The 22,334-nt window shown below is 43.4% G+C and overlaps 1 protein-coding gene across 5 annotated transcripts in view; it reads right to left on the bottom strand.

The window, feature by feature from the left end:
* IFNAR1 (interferon alpha and beta receptor subunit 1) overlaps window positions 1-22,086 on the bottom strand; it is a 42,567-nt gene extending 20,481 nt beyond the window's left edge. Inside the window, exons 1-4 of one of the 5 annotated variants that reach the window (XM_073361919.1) lie at window positions 21,815-22,086; window positions 11,699-11,822; window positions 4,804-5,000; window positions 3,401-3,558 (exon numbers count right to left, since the gene is read on the bottom strand). In XM_073361919.1, the coding sequence (XP_073218020.1) occupies window positions 3,401-3,558; window positions 4,804-5,000; window positions 11,699-11,822; window positions 21,815-21,866 (531 nt within the window). In that variant the 5' untranslated portion in view covers window positions 21,867-22,086. Of the gene's footprint in view, window positions 1-3,400; window positions 3,559-4,803; window positions 5,004-7,002; window positions 7,086-11,698; window positions 11,823-21,814 lie in introns of those variants that run through there. The other 4 variants (XM_073361909.1, XM_073361946.1, XM_073361936.1 and 1 more) reach the window with 4 other exon arrangements.
* Window positions 22,087-22,334: the final 248 nt, after the last annotated feature.

Consider the following 22,334-nt stretch of genomic DNA (forward strand, 5'->3'; position numbering starts at 1 on the left):
AGCACTATGTCTCTCTCACCAACAGAAGTTGATCCAATAAAAGATATTACATCAGCATCCCTGTCTCTAATGCTAGGTTCATTATCATCACCATCATCATCTTGCCCAGAACTTCTATTCTGTTTTAAGTTTTTAAGTTTTATCTTTTAAGGAATGGGGTGAGGAAAAAAATACAACAAGTGTTTACAGACCACTAACTGGTGGACTAACTGCTCAAGAATGCCCAATCCCATTTACCGCTTCTAGCCAAAGAATAATTAAAATCAAGAAAAGTCCACTACGAAAAGTCTAGATGCCATTTTTGGGCAGGGTCTGAGGAAGATCTGAGTCTTCAACGTTGCAGATATATCATCCTTAAAACATTGTTCACCCAAGTGTTTTCACATTAAGACTGGCTCTACCTTCCAGTTCATTAACTATTTACAGTAACACAAAATCCGCTCTTCTATAGAAAGTATAGGCTCCATACTGAGGACAAGATTTACTGTACTTGTGTCACTAAACTTTTTAGTAAAAGTTCAGCCAACTGGATTGACAGATTTGTCACTCACCTTTTCTTGAATGCAAGAATGTATTAAGGAGGGCCTTGGGATTTTTTCCTTTAAAATGCCCAAACACAGTAGTTCTCCCAAATGGACATACACATCTTCTCAGTATGTACCTAATCTGACTGGCACTCATTCTGGTACTGCTGTGTGGAGTGGGAGGTAAGTATTGTCTATATTGATTCTATAGATTAATGATTGCTTGCCTCAGACCTGCAGGGAAAGTGGGCAAAGTTTTCAAATTCCCTTCTTAAGCCTCACAAAGAGCTCTAAAAGCCTGATGGGCTCACAGCTCTTTGCACAGTAGCATTAACTTCATAGAGGGGAACTACACAAAAATGAGGAAGCTAGTTAAACAGAAATTAAAAAGGTACAGTTCCCAAAATAAAAATGCCTGCAAGCTGCATGGAAACTTTTTAAAAACACCATAATAGAGGCTCAAATTAAACGTATACCCCAAATTAAAAAACATTGTAAGAGGACCAAAAAAGTGCTACCATTGCTAAACAAAGTTAAAGAAGCAGTTAGAGGCAAAAAGGCATCCTTTAAAAATTGGAAATTAAATTCTACTGAGGAAAATAGAAAGGCTCATAAATGTTGACACACCAAGTAGAAAAGTATAATTAGGCAGGACAAAAAAGAATCTGAAGAGCAACTAGCCAAAGACTGAAAAACTAGTAGTAAAATTTTTTTTAAGTATATCAGAAGCAGGAAACCTGCTGAACAGTCAGTGGGGCCACTGGACAATTGAGGTGCTAAGGAGCATTCAAGGAAGATAAAGCCATTGTGGAGAAACTAAATGAATTCTTTGCATCTTTACTACAAATGACATGAGGGAGATTCCCACACCTGCCCCATTCTTTTTAGGTGACAAATCTGAGGAACTATCTTAGATCGAGGTGTCATTAGAGGAGGTTTTGCAATAAATTGATAAATTAAACAGTGATAAGTCACCAGGACTAAATGGTATTCATCCAAGAATTCGGAAGGAATTCAAATATGAAATTGCAGAACTATGGTATGTAACCTATTGCTTAAATCAGCCTCTGCACCAAGTGACTTGAGGATAGCTAATGTGACACCAAGTTTTAAAAAAAGGCTCCAATAGCAATTCCGGCAATTACAGGCCGGTAAGCCTAACTTCAGTATAAGGGAAACTAGTTGAAAGTATAGTAAAGAACAGAATGATCAGACATATATATGAACACAAATTGCTGGGGAAGAGTCAACATGACTTCTGTAAAGGAAAATCATGCCATCAATCTATTATAAGTCTTCAAGGGGGTCAACAAACGTGGATAAGGGTGATCCAGTGGATATAGCGTACTTAGACTTTCAGAAAGCCTTTGACAAGGTCCCTCACCAAAGGCTCTTAAGCAAAGTAAGCAGTCATGGGATAAGAGGGAAGGTTCTCTCATGAATCACTAACTGATTAAAAGATAGGAAACAAAGGGCAGGGATAAATGGTCAGTTTACAGACTGGAGAGAAGTAAATATAGTGGGGTTCCCCAGTGGTCTGTACTGGGATGAGTGCTGTTCAACATATTCATAAATTATCTAGAAAAAGGAGTAAATAGTGAGGTGGCTAAATGTGCAGTTGATACAAAACTACTCAAGATAGTTAAATCCGGAGCAGACTGCGAAGAGTTACAAAGGGATCTCACAAAACTGGGTGACTGGGCAACAAAATGGCAGATGAAATTCAAATGTTGATAAATGCAAAGTAAAGCACATTGAGATAATGTTTTCCAATTACACATACAAAATGATGGGATCTAAATTAGCTGTTACCACTCAAGAAAGATATTGGAGTCATCATAGTTCTCTGAAAACAACCGCTCAATGTGCAGTGGCAGTCAAAAAAGCTAATAATTATAGGAACCATTTGGAAAGGGATAAACAGAAAACATCAATCCCCCTATATAAATCCATGGCATGCCCACATCTTGAATACTGTGTGCAGATTTGGTCACCACATCTCAAAAAAGATGAATTAGAATTTGAAAAGGTACAGAGAACGGCAACAAAAATGACTAGGGATATGGAACAGTTTTTATATGAGGCGAGATTAAAAAGATTGGGACTTTTCAGCTTGGAAAACTGACGTCTAAGTGGGAATATGATAGAGGTCTATCTCCACATCAGTCAAGATTTTATAGTGTATAACATTTCCTTATTCACTCCTTCACATAACACAAGAATATGGGGTCACTCAATGAAATTAACAGGCAGCAGGTTTAAAACAAACACAAGGAAATACTTCTCCATGCAATCCACAGTTAACCTATGTAACACGTTGCTAGTGCATGTCATGAAGGCCAAAACTGTAACAGGATGCAAAAAAGAACTATGTAAGTTCATGGAGGATAGGCCCATCAATGGCTATTAGCCAGGACGATCAGGGATAGAACATCATGCTCTGAGCGTCCTAGCCTCTGTTTGCCAGAAGTTGGGAGTGGGCGACAGGGGATGGATCACTCAGTGATTGCCTGTTCTGTTCATTCCCTCTGAAGCAAGCACCTGGCATTGGCCATGGTCGGAAGACAGGATACTGGGCTAGAGGGCCCATTGGTCTGACCCAGTATGGCCATTATGTTCTTAAGCAACTAAGTGTGGAATAGCTTAATGACATTAGCAACCAAACCAAAACTTTGAGTAAGAGATGTAATACAGTCTAGCAAATCAATGCACTTTATTTCTTTAACAGTGAATGTACCAAGCTACAGGCAGAAATTAGGATATATTATATGTATAAAATAATAAAAAGCAGAATTTAATTCTAGGAAGTGACTCAGCAACTGAAGTAAACCAAACAATATTTTAAACTTAATTTAGAAAGTCAATCCCTACCATACCTCTGCATTTGATGAGTTTTCCCAGAACATTGCATTGTAGGTAAAACTTATATCGTTTGTCCATATTTTTCTGTTCTGATTTTCTTCTGGAGGGGAAATGTTGATTTTCACCACTCCATCTATGGATTCTAACTGCACTCCTGGAGGACCAATTTTAGCTGCAAAAATTAAACATTATCATGAAGCACAACAACTTAGTTGAAACACCAAAAGTTACATGTTTGAACAAGTAAACTACAAGGAACTGCCCACAGTACTTAATTTTCAGTTTTTCCCGTAGAATCTAACAGTAGTTTAACTGAATAAACTCCAAGTGTTATCTGGGACCGAAGACAGTTAAAGTAATACTTACTGGCTGTAACAATATTACAGTAACTTCCCGATTTTGAAATGAAGAGTCATAAATTTGTGGAATAAGATTACAAGAAAGACTTACTTTAAAAAAGCCCATTCCCCAAGAACCAACCCAATATTAATGGAAGGATTCAGCTTTATATAGGTTATCATTCGTGGTAAGTTAAAGGTAGATGGTAGGACTGCTGGAACGCTAGCTTCTCAAATACATTTGCCAACATCAGCACTGGGGCAATGACACATATGGTACTCAGGAAACCAGCTCTGCCCCAATCTGGACCATCGTGCCTCTTCCCTAATGTTAGGAATGAAATTCATTGGGGTGGGTACAGCATAGAGATGGCCACCAAAGAAAACCATGACCTGCAAAAACAAAGGGCCCTACATCACACCACTTTACCACTGGAGCTCTGCATAGCTCAAAAGTTGGGAAGACTAATGAGACATATCATGAACAGTGGGCTCATTGGTCATAAATTTTCCATGACAATCACTTAAAGGTGCTTTTAACATTTGATATATTATAGCAATGTTAAACTTATAACTTTAAGCATGCAAGTCAGAATAGTCAGAGTTAAGAGTCTCAAAATAATCTTAACGTACATACTTCACAGGTATTTTGATTACTAATTAGTTTGTAATGAAATATTTCATTACATATTTGATAATAGAAATAACATGGTTGAAGCAATACAAGTCTATTCACTGCATATTTCATAGTGCTATAATGTAGTAAAGGTTGGGAAATTAGCAATTATGGGCAAGATTTTCAAAGGCACAAATGGGATTTAGCCATCCTTATGGAAGGGGTTTTACTGCTTTAGTCAAGTTATTTAAAACAGCACAACTTGTGTTTGGACAAGATCTCAGGAAAGTTACTATATAAATATGATCACTAAAAGCATAAAAAGGCAGTTGCTCTACAAAACAGCAGAGCCAATAATAATAGGGAATACAAATCTCTACACTGTATTTTATATTGAGCTGTAACACCGTAAATTGAAAAATTATTAACCTGTTTAATAAGAAAGTACATATGTAGTTCATACCTATTGAATATGGACTAAATGATAAAGTAGTAGACCACAGAGATTTTTCTTCCCCTTTTTCAGCTCTTATACGCACATTATAGAAATCTAAATAAGATGTCATTGCTGAGGAGAAGTCACATTCTGTGACAGTGACATTCTGACAGCCAGATATCTCTTTCCAATCTGTTGTTTCTTCTTCCTCATAATCCTCAAATCTTCTGCAAGTAAAAAAATAAAATTAGGTTTCTACTGGTGATAAAAGATAAAACGTAAACATTCATTTTGTATTTTGATCATCACCATCTGGTTGTCACAAAGCTATTCAACTGGTCTCAGAATTCTAGAATACCTGTCTAATTTAAGTTACTTTATGAATGCTAGTTAATTATTGAATAAGGAATCCCCAAGACATGCTGGCAATTTGCTTTTCTAGTCCAACACTTAAGCACAACACAAAAAAGTAAAGATCATTTCAGGATTATCATTTCTGGGATTAAACCCTGAGTGCACTAGCAAACTGGGGCATATTTTATTACCCCTCAAATGCACTGATAGAATAGGGGTTGCAAAAAGTGCTTGGAGGAGACCTAAGTGGCAAAGGAAAGGGATAGGAAAAAAAAGAGTAACAGCTCTGAATAGTAAAGAGTATAGCTGAGGGGAGAGTAGACTGGAGGAGGGAAGGAGAGAAATGAAGGAAAGGAGACAGAATAGGAAATCAGAAAAAACAAATGGGAAAAAGAAAACAGAATAAAATGAACACACAGGAGAGTTAAGGTTTCAGAGTAGCAGCCGTGTTAGTCTGTATTCGCAAAAAGAAAAGGAGTACAAGTGGCACCTTAGAGACTAGCCAATTTATTTGAGCATAAGCTTTTGTGAGCTACAGCTCACTTCACTGGATTTGATCATAAGCTTTTGTGAGCTACAGCTAAGTGAGCTATAGCTAAAGAAAGCTTATGCTCAAATAAATTGGTTAGTCTCTAAGGTGCCACTAGTACTCCTTTTCTTTTCACAAAAGAGTTAACTATTCTATTCTATCAGAACAGGGCTTCTCAACAAAAAACATCTGTCTCCAAAAGACAATTCAGACATCAGGAAGTAGCACAAACAATAGGGGAGAGATGACTCTCCTGATTAAAAGTGGAGAAAACTGGAAAACTGAGAAATAACCATTAAAGATGTTGATCCTGTTGTATAACCACTATATTTTGTCTTCAGCAGGACAGTGTTACGTTTTTCTGAGGTAAACACTGTATTTTTGAAGCCACCTTTTTCCCACCCAAAAAATAAAGAGAAACACACCAAATCTTCATGTTCAAATACATAATATGATTCTCTCTCTGACATCTTAATTACAGAGTTACTAATAAGCCAGACAAGTTTGTGTATTTATTTGTTGGGAAAGGGGTAATGAGAAATAGTAGCCAAATTAGAAAGAAGCAAGAAGCACAAACTTAAAAAGAGCTAATTGAACATAAGGATATACAAATAGTTTAATCAGATGACCAAAGTTTGTAAATTAAGAGCAACCAGCCAATGTATCTCTTTCTGTATTTATAAAGGCCTTGACCAGCTAATCAGAGTACTGTACTGGGGAATATTCCCAAATCTTGTGTTTTTCAATTCTGAACCAAACAAATGATTTGACACACACACACACACACACCCCTACCCCTGCAAATCAAAAAGATATGGTTCTCAATGAAGCCACATAATCTGTTACATGCATCTTTTACAGTTTGCAGTGTTACTACTGAATGTGCTCTTACAAATTATATGCATGCCAATACTGGGGAACATCTACACAGGAATTATATGATTTGCGAGAACTATGCTGAGGTTGCTTCTTAGGTGTGCATCAGTTTAGGATGGATTTTCAGACACTTAATTCTACGGTGTTTCCCAAACACAAAGAAGTACCATGAGTCAGTGTCCTAGCTGCAATGGGAACCATAATTTGGTGTTTTCATAGTGAAATTCTCAAGTTTCTAGGTTTCAGAGTAGCAGCTGTGTTAGTCTGTATTCGCAAAAAGAAAAGGACAGACAGCCCCCCAACCTGAAGCAAATACTCACCAGCAACCACACACCACACAACAGAACCACTAACCCAGGAACCTATCCTTGCAACAAAGCCCGTTGCCAACTGAGTCCACATATCTATTCAGGGGACACCATCATAGGGCCTAATCAAATCAGCCACAATATCAGAGGCTCGTTCACCTGTGCATCTACCAATGTGATATATGCCATCGTGTGCCAGCAATGCCCCTCTGCCATGTACATTGGTCAAACTGGACAGTCTCTACGTAAAAGAATAAATGGACACAAATCAGATGTCAAGAATTTTAACATTCATAAACCAGTCGGAGAACACTTCAATCTCTCTGGTCACTTGATTTCTGACCTAAAAGTGGCTATTCTTCAACAAAAAAACTTCAAAAACAGACTCCAAAGAGAGACTGCTGAATTGGAATTAATTTGCAAATTGCATACAATTAACTTAGGCTTGAATAGAGACTGGGAGTAGTTGAGTCATTACACAAAGTAAAACTATTTTCCCTTTTTTATTCCCCCCACCCCCCACCGTTCCTCAGATGTTCTTGTTAACTGCTGGAAATGGCCCACCTTGATTATCACTACAAAAGGTTTTCTCCCCCCCGCCCCCCATCTCTCCTGCTAGTAATAGCTCATCTTAAGTGATCACTCTCCTTACAGTGTGCATGATAAACACCCATTTTTTCATGTTCTGTGTGTATATAAATCTCCTCACTGTATTTTCCACTGAATGCATCCGATGAAGTGAGCTGTAGCTCACGAAAGCTTATGCTCAAATAAATTGGTTAGTCTCTAAGGTGCCACAAGTACTCCTTTTCTTTTCAAGTTTCTAGGATTTGCTATTTTTCACTTTTTCAATACGTTGAGAACATTCATATCATCACAGGTACAGACCTACAGATCTATACACTGATACATAATTAGGACCCTACCAAAGTCACAGTCATAGAATTTTAAAAGTAGTCAACTTCATAATTTCAGATACTTACATCTGAAATTTCAGGGTGTTATAAGCATGGAGGTCCCAACCGATAAGAGGGTTGTGGGCAGGGGTGCCACAAGGCTATTGTAAGGGGGTTGCAGCATTGCCACCCTTACTTCTGAGCTGCTGCTGATGGAGGGGCTGCCTTCAGAGCTGGGCAGTTGGAGAGTAGGGGACAGTGCTGATGTGAAGGTTGCATGGTATGGTGGAGGCCCTCACTTTGGGGGGGGGGGGGAGGGTGGCAGGGCCAGCATTATGGGTGGGTGACCGCCCAGGACCCTGTGGTTGGGGGGCACTGTGGCCCACCCCCGCCCCCAGCTGGCCGAATGCCCCTTTAACTCACGAGTGCTGGGCCTGGAGATGGTATGGGGAAGGGCTGGGGACATGGGTGCCAGAACCTTTTTAGAAGTGGGGGGGGCCACCAGTGCTGGAACTGCAGGATCAGGAGCCATGTTCCCCCCCACCCCCCTTTTTAACATGGGCATAGTTTAGGGGCAGGGGACAGCAACAGCAGACAGCAGGGGAGCTGATAACTGTGCAAGTCTTGCAGTTTGTGGGGGCAATGCTGCCCTCTGCCCCCCAAGCTACACCCACATTAAAAAGTGGAGGGGCATGGCCCCCTAGCCGCCCCAGTTCCGATGCTGTTGACTGGGGGTGCCTCCGTCAGGGGCTCCTACTATGCGTTAGGCTCTAGCTGCTAGTCTTGGCTGGACTGGAGAGGGACAGGACTTCCTTTTCTCCTGCAGGAGCTGCTCCCAGGGCTGGGTCAGATCCACCTCCGGGAGCCACCTCCCTCCCTCACAATCTGCAAGAAGCTCTGCTGCTGCTCCATGTACAACGACCCCTCTGCCCACAGCTGGGGAGCGATGGGGGAAGTAAGCAGGGCGGAGGTGTGGAGCTTCCTGCAGCTGGGGGAGGTTCCTAGAGGTGGGTCTCACTAGCCCCAGGAGCAGCCCGTGAAAGAGAAAAGCAAGCAAGTCCCCAGCCCCACCAGGACTAGCAGCCAGATGGTGCATGATAGGAGCATGGTGCATGATAGGAGCATGGTGCATGATTTGGTGCATGATAGGAGCACAGGCTGGGGTGCCCCCAGCCCTGCTCCTCCCTGGCAGATTTCACGGCCATGGGGGCCCTACACATAAGTCATTCCATTATCCAACTGAGACCCTAAGAGCAACTTTATGGCAACTGGCAAAGGGCGCATGGTTATGTAACAATAAATCCCAACAGGTCTGATAAACTCACTACAACCAACACAGAGTCGGAATAATTAACCCAACAATGTCTTGTAATGTATCGTATGAAAACTGGTGACACGCTGGTCATGAATATCATTGTGTAATGTATGTATGAGTTGTGTGTAAGGAGTTTTTTTTATATATATATATGCTGGAAATATGTTCTTAATATGCTCTCATGGAGGTTAGGTCCATCAGTGGCTATTAGCCAAGATGGTCAGGGACACAACCCCATGCTCTGCATGTCTGTAACGCAGTCCTTGATGGTTCCTTGCTCAGGCAGTGGGGGAACCTGACCACACCCAGTGAACTACACTGGATGGTCACAACCCAGGTCCCACTTCCCCACTATTACCAGGGGGTTTCTTCCCTTTGTGGAGCTCCTTAAGTCTCTCTGACTTGAAGATCAAAATTAAAGTCAAGAACTCCCACACATTCAGGGATACACCCTCCCTGCAATCCCAGCAAACGGGGGTGGGGGAAGTGGCAAGTCTATAGTGCTGTCAACAATCCTGCCCCTGAGCAATAGGTTTGGGGAAATTGCTCTGGCTTAGTTTCTGGGATGGGCTCAGCTTGTCCGTCTTGCCCTGAGAATCCACTGCACTCTGCTCAGGGTCAGTTTGAAGGTTTTCTGCCCAGAAGTTCCCTCCACAGCTCCTGCAGTCTGCTGCTTAGGGTGATCCTGCTCCTTCCCCCACTGCTGACTGCAGCTTCCTCCCTTTTAAAGACCTCCTCCCTATCTTGCATGATTGACAAGGCCAGAGGGATGGGGTTAGCCCTGCTACCAGGGCCTCTCTGGCCCCTACCTCATCCATGTGCAGCCTTTACACCTAATCACAGTGTTCCTAAGCCTCCAAATGCCAAAAGTTGGGAATGGAGGACAGGGGATGGATCACTTGATATCTTCCCTGTTCTGTTCATTCCCTCCCAAGCATCTGGCACCAGCTACTGTCAGAAGATAGGATCATGTGCTAGATGGACCACTGGTCCGACCCAGTATGGCCATTCTTGTGTTAAAAATGTTGTGAAGGCAGTTGATAAACAAGCTTGCCCTAGATAAAGGAATGTGGATTTGCCTTTCTCCATGGATCAAGCTAACAGGCAGATGAGAAAAACACTGTGGCTTGATAACAAGAAAAGGACAATAAAAGTACATTTGCATCTAAGGTAAACAAAGTGATCAAGCCAATTGAGTAAGCAAGTTGACCAGAGGATGAAGGGGCTTGGCACCTGCACCATGAAGAACAAGCAACAGGAGAGAGGAACTTTTTCTGTGTTTATTTTTCAAATACGTTTCAAAGGCTTTCTAGATTGTAAAAGGAAAGAAAAAGGACTCCTTTGTTATCCATCACTTAAGAGACAAAAAAGGGGCCCAGCACACTTGGAATCTGTGAAAGGTAGATCCCCCAACGCTGTGGGTTGAAGATGCTGAAAGTGAACTGTAGGTGAGAAATTGCCTGAGACTAGGATTGTAATCTATTAAATTATAGACACTAGGAAGCGTGTTTTACTTGTATCCTTTTCTGTTTCTATTATCTCTGTTTAGTATCACTTAAATCTGTTCATTAATAAATTTAATTTTAGTTTTACCATAATCACATCAGTGCTGTTACATTAAAGCGAAGTGTGCAATCTCAGTTGAGCTAACAGACTGGTGCGTAGTCTGTCTTTTTTGAGACAGCACACTTGGTATTTCTGTGGGCACCAAGTGACAAGGTCTGGATGCTGTAGGGGAATTCTTTTCCAGTGGGTTCAGGAACTGGGACTCTCTGAATTTTATCCCTCTGCCTCAGCAAGGGAGAGTTTTGCTGGATCTTAAACTGTGAGTCAGCTCCCTGCCACACCAGTCTATCAGCTTCACTAGCATACTCCTTGAGACTCTGCTAGTCTTAACCTTGCCTTGCATGTAACAGTGGCTTATGGTTCTGGGTACCCCGAAAAAGCGTCGCAACAAACATGGATAGTCTACTGAGGTCTACTGCACCAGCCAGAGTCACCACAGTTGATGACATTGACTAGGCACGGTGTAATGAAATTCCCAGAACTAATTCAATCCTGCGTATCCACAAATCTCTGGGGCAGTCCTGTGGCACCAGTTAGCAGTGCATGACCTGACCCTTCACATGTTGATGGACAGTGAGAGAGCACGGTGTGCTGGGGTGTTTTTGTCTGTAATGGTGGCACGACTGAAACGCATGCAACACAGCTTCACAAATACAGAATATACATATATAAATAAACCGTGTGCACATTTGGTACTAAATTTTTAGATTAGTCTGTCCATGCTGTTCAATTTGATATACTCAGGGATAGCCGTACTTTAATAAATTTGTGTTATGTCTGCAGGCTCTTACATCAATGTTTTGAAACTCTTGTAACCAAAAACAGTTCCAGATTTTAGGTGTTAAAAATGTGGCTACATGTTCAAACTACGCAGTGATGAAAAGAAGCACACAAACCACTATAAAAACATCACTTTTCTTAGATCACCAGTGTGCTCTTGTGCTCATTTTTAACAATTTTTATATCAATAAACAAAACAAACCACAGTGGTGGGTTTTTGTTTTGTTTTTTCTCCTTCTTACTTTCTGTGGAAATGGATGTCAAATAATTTTGGCTCACAGTAAAACAGTAAGCTTACCGTTGGTATTGAGCTGAAAATGTCACATTGAAGTCATTCTCACTATCCCAGCTCCATCTTAGAGTGAAATTTGTGTTTACAACATCGACTTGAACATTCTGAGGACTTGTCAGATTCATTTGGCCTACAAAAATGTTGGGACAGGGAGAGGGGGAGAGATAGGAAGAAGTTGGAGAAAATGTTATTGTACACAAAGTTTAAGGATGTGTGATATCAGTTCCACAACAGTAATCTTTACATGTTAAAAATTAAAATAGAATACCAAGTTTAGTACAGTTTAAAAGTACTCAAGCCTATTGACATAGCAAGATAATTCATGGCTTCTTAGCCTGTTAAGACAGATTTCTCCTCTATAACTGGGATTCAATTTTTTTCTCTTTTTATACAGAGTTTCAAGACTTAGTGCATGGGAGAATCCACTGGTTCTGAACATACGTCAACCAAAGCATTTAAAAAGCAAGTGCAGCGGCAGTTTTCAGTGCTTGAGATGTCTGCTACAAGCTCTACTAGAGATGCCTCTGCTGCTCTGAACCATTTCACAGCTGTAAAATGGACCCAGAAGATCTATGACCTTTCTTCCTACTACAATATACTCCGAGACACAATCACCACAAAGACTGCTCCACACATTATGACCCTGGGATTCCTTTGCAGCAACCCAACATTTCCTCTTGAGGAAGAGTAGTGCTGGTTAGTCTCCTCCATAAAAAGGTTGGAGGGTAAAGGGTAAAAATGCATCAAGACAAACAAGAATGAGCAGAGAGGAGACTGAAGATGGACGAATAACTGCATCTTTTTATTTCAGGATGATGGAGATGGTGGGGAAATGGGAATCAGTCTTGAACAGATTTTTTGTTGTTATTTTGAAGAGAGGAAAATGGTGGCAGGCAATGGGAAGACAGTTATTGTGTGTGCATAAGAGTGGAGATAAAGGAAACGAAACTTGCAGACTTTTTTTTTTTTTTAATACATAACACATGGTAACTCTTCAGACAACAACTGTCCCACTTTTAAATAAAATATTCCTTTAAGAAATGGAAGGAAAGACTGTTACCTAATTCTATAGTGCAGAGCATGCATGGCACAAGAACATGTCACCCTGTCAGTACACAGGAAGTAGAGGATTTCCAGCAAGCTGCCTTCATTTTCAGATGTCAGAAAAAAGTAGTTGCATGGTTGATAAGTTTTGATCCGAAAACAGATTAGATTTTTAAGTATTTCTACTCTGAAGAGTGAGTGTGTAAAAATGGCTCCTTCTTCCTCAGCGATCTGTGCTCTGTATGTATACAAAATCATATGACCTCCATTTTGTGAAAAAGATCAGATTTTTTTTTTACTACTGTCTGCCCTGAAAAAGTAACAACTCTGCGAGAATGAGAGATTATTTTCTTACTCGTGTAACATTACAGTGGGTAAATAAATTCCATTTACAAGGCCACTTTTGCAACATTATTGTCTTTGAATTATGCAACCCTCAGTGAAAGGAGTAGGGTAGCAGAGGTTTAACTATGGCCATTAATTGAAGACAATGGGGTCACACAGGTGTAATAGAGGGCAGCAGTTGGACTGAATATTTATTACTGGTAATAACCTGTGAGCCAAAAAGAACATAGCCTTGACTTTTGTCTTGGCTCCCAAGCTGAGGCTGCAGAGGTTGATAGGAAGGGCAGAGGAATGGGTAGGGGGAGACATGTAAACTGAGAAAATCTGAGCTGGAATTCACTGAAGCAGTAAAACAGGAATCTCAATAAAATTCTCAACAGTCACTTCTCAGACTAGAACTGCACTTTAAGTTTCTAATGGGATATCAGTAATAAAGCTTAGTTTAATACACAAATATTGAGATTGTATCCCTTTTACTTTGTTATAACCATTTTTAAAATTTTAGCAAACATGCTTGTCCAATGTAAGTCTTAAGTTCAACCAAGTATCCCATAAGAAAAATGTGCCAAATTCTTTTTAAAAAAAAAAAAAAAAAAAGGGAGGGGGCACGTTGTGGGGGGTGCTAAAGATATCAAGTGTTATCAGCAGAAAAGTGTTAACTCCCGGGGCCATAATTCATGAGATCACAGGAGCTGGAGAGAAAGAAGTTCAGTGAACCTTCACGGACTATATCAGTGGTTCTCAAAGTTTTGTACTGGTGATCCCTTTCACACAGCAAACCTCTGAGTGTGACCCCCCCTTATAGATTAAAAACACTATTTTACATATTTAACACCATTATAAATGCTGGAGGCAAAGAAGCGTTTGGGGTGGAGGCTGACAGCTCACAACCGCCCACGTAATAACCTTGTGACCCCCAGTTTGAGAACCCCTGGACTATATTTAAGAAATTCTGCAACACATTCAACCTTGCTATTCTTTTCAGTCAACCATATACAGTAAGCTTTTTAGCATATGTTGTATGATGATCACAAAGGAAGGAAAGGAGGAAATAATTTTCTTACTAATCAAACATCTGTGTAGCAGAGCAGCTCCAGCCACAAACACATGCTCGTAAATTACTTTAGCTAGACACCATGTTATAGCAAAGACTTGTAATAGTTGAAGAGAAAAAACCGTAGCCGAAGAGTGACTGGATATTTCCAGGGCCAGACACCAGAGGTGTAAAAAGGAAGGGCTATTTAAGATTTGGGTGAAAAGAACAACATGAAATTCAGTATATTGTTTTCTTCAACAAAAGCATTCATGTTCTAACACTGTAAAGGTTTTACTTTTTAAAAAAAAATAAAAGCATTGTCTATCTTAACACAAGCAGATTAAAGCGGCTCGTGATCTTTAAAAGGGACATTGTCAACTTTAATGCTTTTAAATGATTATTTAAAAAAAACCTAGTTTCTGATAGAGCACTCTTTAAAGAGCTTGTCCTGATTTATTTTTCAAAATCATTCTCCTCTTAACGTTTACAATGCTTTTTCAGCTAAGGTGAAAATGACCAAAACCCCAATTATGTAAACACTTATACACATACTTAGCCTCATGAACGTGAGTAGTTCCACTGAATTCACAACTAACTCAACTGGATACTCATGGTGTGAAGTTAAGTATAAATGTGAATGTTTGCAGGATTGGGAGCTAGCTGGCTATACAAGAGAATCAGTAAAATCAACTATACACAGTGCTGTCAAATGCAAAACTAAATAGAAAAAATGTTTCATTGACTTTTTAACTGACTAGTTACTCCCTAAGATTACTATAACTGTAGGTGGTACAAAACTCCAGACAGAAGTGTGATTTTAAAGTTGACCGTGTCCTTTTGACTTCAAAGGAACTGCCACTTATCTTACTCCATTTGTACATATGTACACATAAAAAGTCCCCAAACCATGCTCCCTTAAGTTCACTTCAGAGAAATCCTCAAAGCACTTTCATAAACATTTATTTGAAGGTCCCCTTTCGTTCTCTCACACACAAACAGTTTCTTTCACTGGAAAATATTACAGTCAGACATGAACACATCATGGAAAAGAAACTTCAGACAACCACAAGATACTATTTTCACATTTAAAGTTATCTTGTGTTTGTTTTCAATCTCATCCACAGTTTTAAAGGTTATTTCATATGATGACTAAAGAGTTTCATCTTTGTAAAAGAAGACACACACAAGATTGAGTGTGTCACTAAACACAAGTGTAGCAGCAATCTCTAAGGGATGTCACTGGTGGCCAGCTTCCCAGATAGGCAGACCACCCTTGTCCACCCCTTTCCATATGCCTCTTTCCCCTCCTAACACCGAATGAAATGCTCATCCTTTCCCATAAACTGCAACTCTTTCAGTAAAGACCTGAGAATTCCCATTTCTTTTCTCCACTGCAACACAGATACACTCACAAATGCCACCACTAGTTGTACACTAAAATAAATTTAAGAAAAAAATAGTATTTTGTGTGATCAAGGCATTTTTTGTTTTTTCATTTCGAACTCTGAGTTGTATCTGCCTTTATTAATATAACTTTTTACATTAATACTGTGAACAAGTGGAAGAATATGGAATTGCTCAGTGTCCCTATACGAACACTAGCTGAGAGTTATTTTACAATAATAAGGCTCTCCACACCAGAGCCAATAAAGTATACAGACAGGAGTGCCAAATATTAGAAAGAAAAAAATCTGTCAGTCTCAGTCCTAAATCAAACAGATTGATAATTCACATGATTATTATCACCCTGCATTACATAACCATCCATGGTTGCATGGATTTTTTTAAAATCCCTTCATTTGCTCAATCTATATTCAAATATTCCCTTGTGATAAAATAATACAGCCAGCCCTATGTAAAAGTGCACTAGGAAACATTTAATGAGCCCCAGCAGGGTCTACATGGACAAAGATGTTAGTGTTCAATATGTTATCGTGGTTCAGAAATAGCACACTATAGTGTGCATTACCCCACAATGCACACAAGCCCTTGCCTGAACACAATTCAAAAACCCTCTTTGACCACATCTACCCCAGGAAAAATGGAGTTGTTTTTACAAGGTGATAGCTAGCACATGATAGCTGACACATTGTAAAACATTAGTGCAGACCAAGCAATCTGTACCTTGATGTAGCTGGCTAAGGCGAACAGGGGGAGGGGTGGAAGGGGGAAGTCAAGGATGTCTCCAATGGGGCTTCTGTAACTGGTTTACAGTGGACAGAGAGAATCATAGGGCTTGTCTACACAAGGACACTCAAGAAAAATCAATCTGAATTCAAGTGTGAATTTGAAATGCATTAGTTAAACCGCATTAAACCCCAACGTGGTTGCCCTCAATGAGAATTAAAGTGGCCTTAATTCAGTTTATGCAGTGGTATTGTAGACCTGTTGGTACCAGGCATTAGAGAGACAAGATGGGTGAGGTAATATCTTTTATTGGATCATCTTCTGTTGGTGAGAGACAACTTTTGAGCTTACATGGAGCTCTTCTTCACATCTGGGAAAGGTACTAAGGCTTTGTCTACACTGCCAAGTTGTTGACAAAACTTTTGTCTTTCACAGGTGCTTAAAAAATCCCCCCCGGCCCCTGAAAGACAAAAGTTTTGCCCAGGCAAGTGGCAGCGTGAACACGGCTTGGTCGGCAGGAGCCTCCTGCCGACAAACTGAATGCTGCTCGCGGGGGTGGCAATATTTTGTCGCCAAAAGTGCTGACAAAGAGCCTTTACACATGCCAACTTTTAGCGATAAGGCTGTGTCGACACAGCCCCGTAGCTAAAAGCTGCGTGGTGCAGACAAGCCCTCAGAGTGGCACAGCAAAATACAAGAGGAAACAGATTGTTCAGCATAGGTAGTCACCACATATTTCAAGGGACCATTCAAGGTGAAATGGCCTGTTAATAATTCTCCAGTCCTAAGGGGAAAAGAAACTAAGTTGTCACCTACCACCCCACAATGGAACCCATATGGGGTACCAAACAATTAGAACTCGTACTTCAATCTTTCCTGAACCTCCTCTTCCGGCCTTCAAACACCCTCCCCCCACCAACACACACATGCACACCAGAAGCAAGTTCCCAGCAGACCAAGACACACCAACTCAAAGCAGCACGAGTCCCTGCCAGAACACAACAGATGTAAATCCTGCAGACATCTCTCTACTGGTACAATGACCAACAACTTTGACAATGCGCTTTTCAAGATCCATGGGTCCCACACATGCCTATCACATGTGATGTACTTCATCTAGTGCACTAAATACCCAAACAACAACTACGTGAGTGAAACAAGACAATCGTTACACTCTCAAAGAAACACAGAAAATGATAAGATAAAAATACCACATCACCCTATGGGTGAACACTTTTCACTCAGCAGCTCTCCAACACCACTTTCTACAAGCCATTACCCTCTGATCCCACTCAGAGTTACCAAAAGAAACTACAGCATTTGCTCAAGAAACTCCCTGAAAAAGCACAAGATCAAATCCGCACAGACACACCCCTGGAACCCCGACCTGGGATATTCTATCTACTACCCAAGATCCATAAACCTGGAAATCCTGGGTGCCCCATCATCTCAGGCATTGGCACCCTGACAGCAAGATTGTCTGGCTATGTAGACTCCCTCCTCAGGCCCGACGCTACCAGCACTCCCAGCTACCTTCGAGACACCACTGACTTCCTGAGGAAACTACAATCCATCGGTGAGCTTCCTGATAACACCATCCTGGCCACTATGGCTGTAGAAGCCCTCTACGCCAACATTCCACACAAAGATGGACTACAAGCTGTCAAGAACACTATCCCCGATAATGTCACTGCTAACCTGGTGGCTGAACTTTGTGACTTTGTCCTTACCCATAACTATTTCTCATTTGGGGACAACGTAAACCTTCAGATCAGCGGCACTGCTATGGGTACCCACATCGCCCCACAGTATGCCAACATTTTTATGGCTGACTTAGAACAACGCTTCCTCAGCTCTCGTCCCCTAACGCCCCTACTCTACTTGCGCTATATTGATGACATCATCATCATCTGGACCCATGGAAAAGAAGCCCTTGAGGAATTCCACCATGATTTCAACAATTTCCATCCCACCATCAACCTCAGCCTGGACCAGTCCACACAAGAGATCCACTTCCTGGACACTACAGTGCTAACAAACAATGGTCACATAAACACCACCCTATACCGGAAACCTACTGACCGCTATTCCTACCTACATGCCTCCAGCTTTCACCCTGACCACACCACACGATCCATCGTCTACAGCCAAGCTCTGCGATACAACCGCATTTGCTCCAACCCCTCAGACAGAGACAAACACCTACAAGATCTCTATCAAGCATTCTTACAACTACAATACAAACCTGCAGAAGTGAAGAAACAGACTGATAGAGCCAGAAGAGTTCCCAGAAGTCACCTACTACAGGACAGGCCTAACAAAGAAAATAACAGAACGCCACTAGCCGTCACCTTCAGCCCCCAACTAAAACCCCTCCAATGCATTATTAAGGATCTACAACCTATCCTGAAGGATGACCCAACACTCTCACAAATCTTGGGAGACAGGCCAGTCCTTGCCTACAGACAGCCCCCCAACCTGAAGCAAATACTCACCAGCAACCACATACCACACAACAGAACCACTAACCCAGGAACCTATCCTTGCAACAAAGCCCGTTGCCAACTGAGTCCACATATCTATTCAAAGGACACCATCACAGGGCCTAATAACATCAGCCACACTATCAGAGGCTCGTTCACCTGCACATCTACCAATGTGATATATGCCATCATGTGCCAGCAATGCCCCTCTGCTATGTACATTGGTCAAACCGGACAGTCTCTACGTAAAAGAATAAATGGACACAAATCAGATGTCAAGAATTATAACATGCATAAACCAGTCGGAGAACACTTCAATCTCTCTGGTCACGCGATTACAGACATGAAAGTTGCTATATTACAACAAAAAACCTTCAAATCCAGACTCCAGCGAGAAACTGTTGAATTGGAATTCATTTGCAAATTGGATACAATTAACTTAGGCTTGAATAGAGACCTGGAGTGGCTAAGTCATTATGCAAGGTAACCTATTTCCCCTTGTTTTTTCCTACCCCCCCCCCAGACGTTCTTGTTGAACCCTGGATTTGTGCTGGAAGTGGCCCACCTTGAATATCATACACATTGTAAGGAGAGTGGTCACTTTAGATAAACTATTACCAGCAGGAGAGTGGGTTTGTGTGTGTGTGTGGGGGGGGGGGGTGGGGGGGGGTGAGAAAACCTGGATTTGTGATGGAAATGGCCCAACTTGATTATCCTACACATTGTAAGGAGAGTGATCACTTTAGATAAGCTATTACCAGCAGGAGAGTGGGGTGGGAGGAGGTATTTTTTCATGCTTTGTGTGTATATAAAAAGATCTTCTACACTTTCCACAGTATGCATCCGATGAAGTGAGCTGTAGCTCACAAAAGCTTATGCTCAAATAAATTGGTTAGTCTCTAAGGTGCCACAAGTACTACTTTTCACAAAGTGATCACTCCAGATCTGACCTCTCAGTCCTCATTCTCAAAGGAAACCTGCACAACACCTTCAAAAGACGACCCTGGGAGCTTAAATTTACAACTTTGCTAAACATTAAAAATCATGGGTTATATAGGGACACTGGATTTATGACTTATTACAACGATCAGTAACCTGCTAACTTTCCCCCTCCAGCAGCTTTCTTCCCTCCCTTTCCCCCCATGACTGCTCCATCTTGTAATTAAGTGGGACACTGAATATCTGTCCCAGACCAGAAGACGAGCTCTGTGTAATCTTGAAAGCTTGTCTATCTCACCAAAATTAAATTGGTCCAATAAAACATATTACCTCACCTATCTTGTGTGCTGAGCCTGGCCTACACAACAGGACTAGGTCAACATAAGCTGCTTTGCGTTGACCTAACTGTGGAAGTGTTTTCATGTAAGTTTGGCTCCTCCCAACATAAGCGCCTCTCTACGCCAATATAGCAACACTACCTCCCCGAGCAGCATAGAGCAGGGGTGGGCAAACTTTTTGGCCTGAGGGCCGCACCGGGTTTCTGAAATTGTATGAAGGGCTGGTTAGGGAAGGTTGTGCCTCCCCCAACAGCCAGGCATGGCCCGGCCCCCTATCCTACCTCCCTGCTTCTCACCCCCGATGGCCCTCCCAGACCCCTGTCCCATCCAATCCAACCCCACCCCACCTGTTCTCTGACGCCCCCCCTGGACCCCTGTCCCATCCACCCTCCCTGCTCTCTGTCCGCTGACCGCCCCTGGACTCCCCACCCCAACTGCCCCCTGCTGACCCATCCAAACCCCACTCTCCTTCCTGGGACCCCTGCCCCATCCAGCTCCCCCTTCTCCCTGACTGCTCCTGGACCCCCCATCCCGTCGTTTGCCCACCTCTGGCGTAGAGTCATGGTCAATGAAATCAGAGGCAACACTTAACTCTTGATAGTGGGGTGGACATAATTTAAAGGTCGGCGGGAGCACATGACTGCCTCTCCTCTGGACCCTTTCCCACTCCTCTCATGCCTTCCACAACTGCTCCAAGCTGGAACCAAATTGTCTCCACTCCCATCACAGCTCCTTCCTCGCTTCTCCCATTACCTCCCCACTGCAGGCAGAGGCTCCAGCCACCTACTGCCAAGCATCAGTAACTGCAGCTTAGGGTGACAAAGGGATGGGAGTCAGTGGACTTCCCTGAGCTCCCTCTGGCAGGGCTGTACAGCCAGCTGAGACCCTCTTCCCTGCCCCCAGGCACCTCCTAGCAGGGCTCAACAGGAGCGCTAGGTGCCAGTGCCTTTCCTAGGCACCTTTCAGAGTAGCAGCCGTGTTAGTCTGTATTCGCAAAAAGAAAAGGAGGACTTGTGGCACCTTAGAGACTAGCCAATTTATTTGAGCATTATTTTCCTAGGCACGTCACTTCAGCCACGCTCAGCCCAACTCCTAATCTGGCAAAAAACTGGGGATTGTGTGACACTTCCTCCCCCCCCCCATCACCTCAGGATGTCATTAGGGTCAAGGCAGCGCCGGTGTAGACACAGCCTTGCTTACGCCTACGGTTACTGGCTGCCAGGAGCTATACCCCCACCCCGACAATACAACCGAGACAAGCGCTCCCGGGGCAGACCCTCATCGCCGGCACAAAGCGCCGAGTCTGCGCGCGCACACGCACGCGCACGCGATTTAACCACCGCGGGGGGCGCCCGCCAACGCCAGCGAGCCGCTCAATTCTGTAGCGCAGACACGGCCTGACTCAGTTCAGTTCAAGCCACTTCCAAGGAAACGGAACTGACCCACGTTCAGGCCACTGTGACGCCACATGGCCGTTTAACGAACCCACTGCAACAGCCCGCTTGGGACCCTCTCCCCCGGCGCGGGCGGGCCCCCGGTGGAGCAGCCCCGCCGCCGGCGGACAGCGGCGCAAGCGAGGCCGGAGGTCTCGTCCCGCTGCCACTACGGGGGCTGCCCTCGCTGGCGGCCCGGGGCCGAGGCGCGGCAGACACAGCCCGGCAGAGTGGCGGGCTCCGAGGCTGCAGGCTGGACGCGCAGCTAAACCCCGCGGCGGACACAAATCGGGTTGGGGGGGGTGGAGAGGGAGGCGCGCCAGAGACCCCCCCCCCCGCAGCCTGCCCTCCCCCCCGGCAATTGCCGCCGCGCTCACCTGCGCCGAGAGGAGCCGCCGCCAGCAGGAGCAGCAGCTCCGGCAGCGCCATCCTGCCGCGGGGGGCTCTAGCGACCGGGCTCTTGCTGCCGCCGGCTGCGCGCCTCAGCCCCGGCCCCGGCCAGCTCGCGGGATAACGGACATCAACGGAAACCACCCGGGGCCCCAGCGGCTGCCTCGAGCCACACCCCGGGCTTCAGCGATACAGCGGCTCTTCCCAGAAACCCGGGCAGAGCTCGCGCGAGAGCCGGCGGGGGCAGTGTGGGGAGTGACGTCACAGCCGCAGCCAGCTGCTGCGGGCGTTCGCCCGCGCGCCCCAGCCAGCAGCTGTGTGTGTGTGTGGTTGCTGCCTACGGGCAGCGCGAAAACGGGCCTGTGTAGTTCCGAGCACAGTGCCCCCACCTCAGCCTGGTCTGGGCCTCTGAGTGCAGCTGCAATGCAAATAACGTGGGACAGATTGGCCCAGTCCGAGGGCACTAGGTGGTTCATTGGAAACCCATCACGGTAATTAATATGTAAG

The sequence above is a fragment of the Lepidochelys kempii genome, chromosome 1 (genome assembly GCF_965140265.1).
Source record: "Lepidochelys kempii isolate rLepKem1 chromosome 1, rLepKem1.hap2, whole genome shotgun sequence".
Classification (NCBI taxonomy): domain Eukaryota; kingdom Metazoa; phylum Chordata; order Testudines; family Cheloniidae; genus Lepidochelys; species Lepidochelys kempii.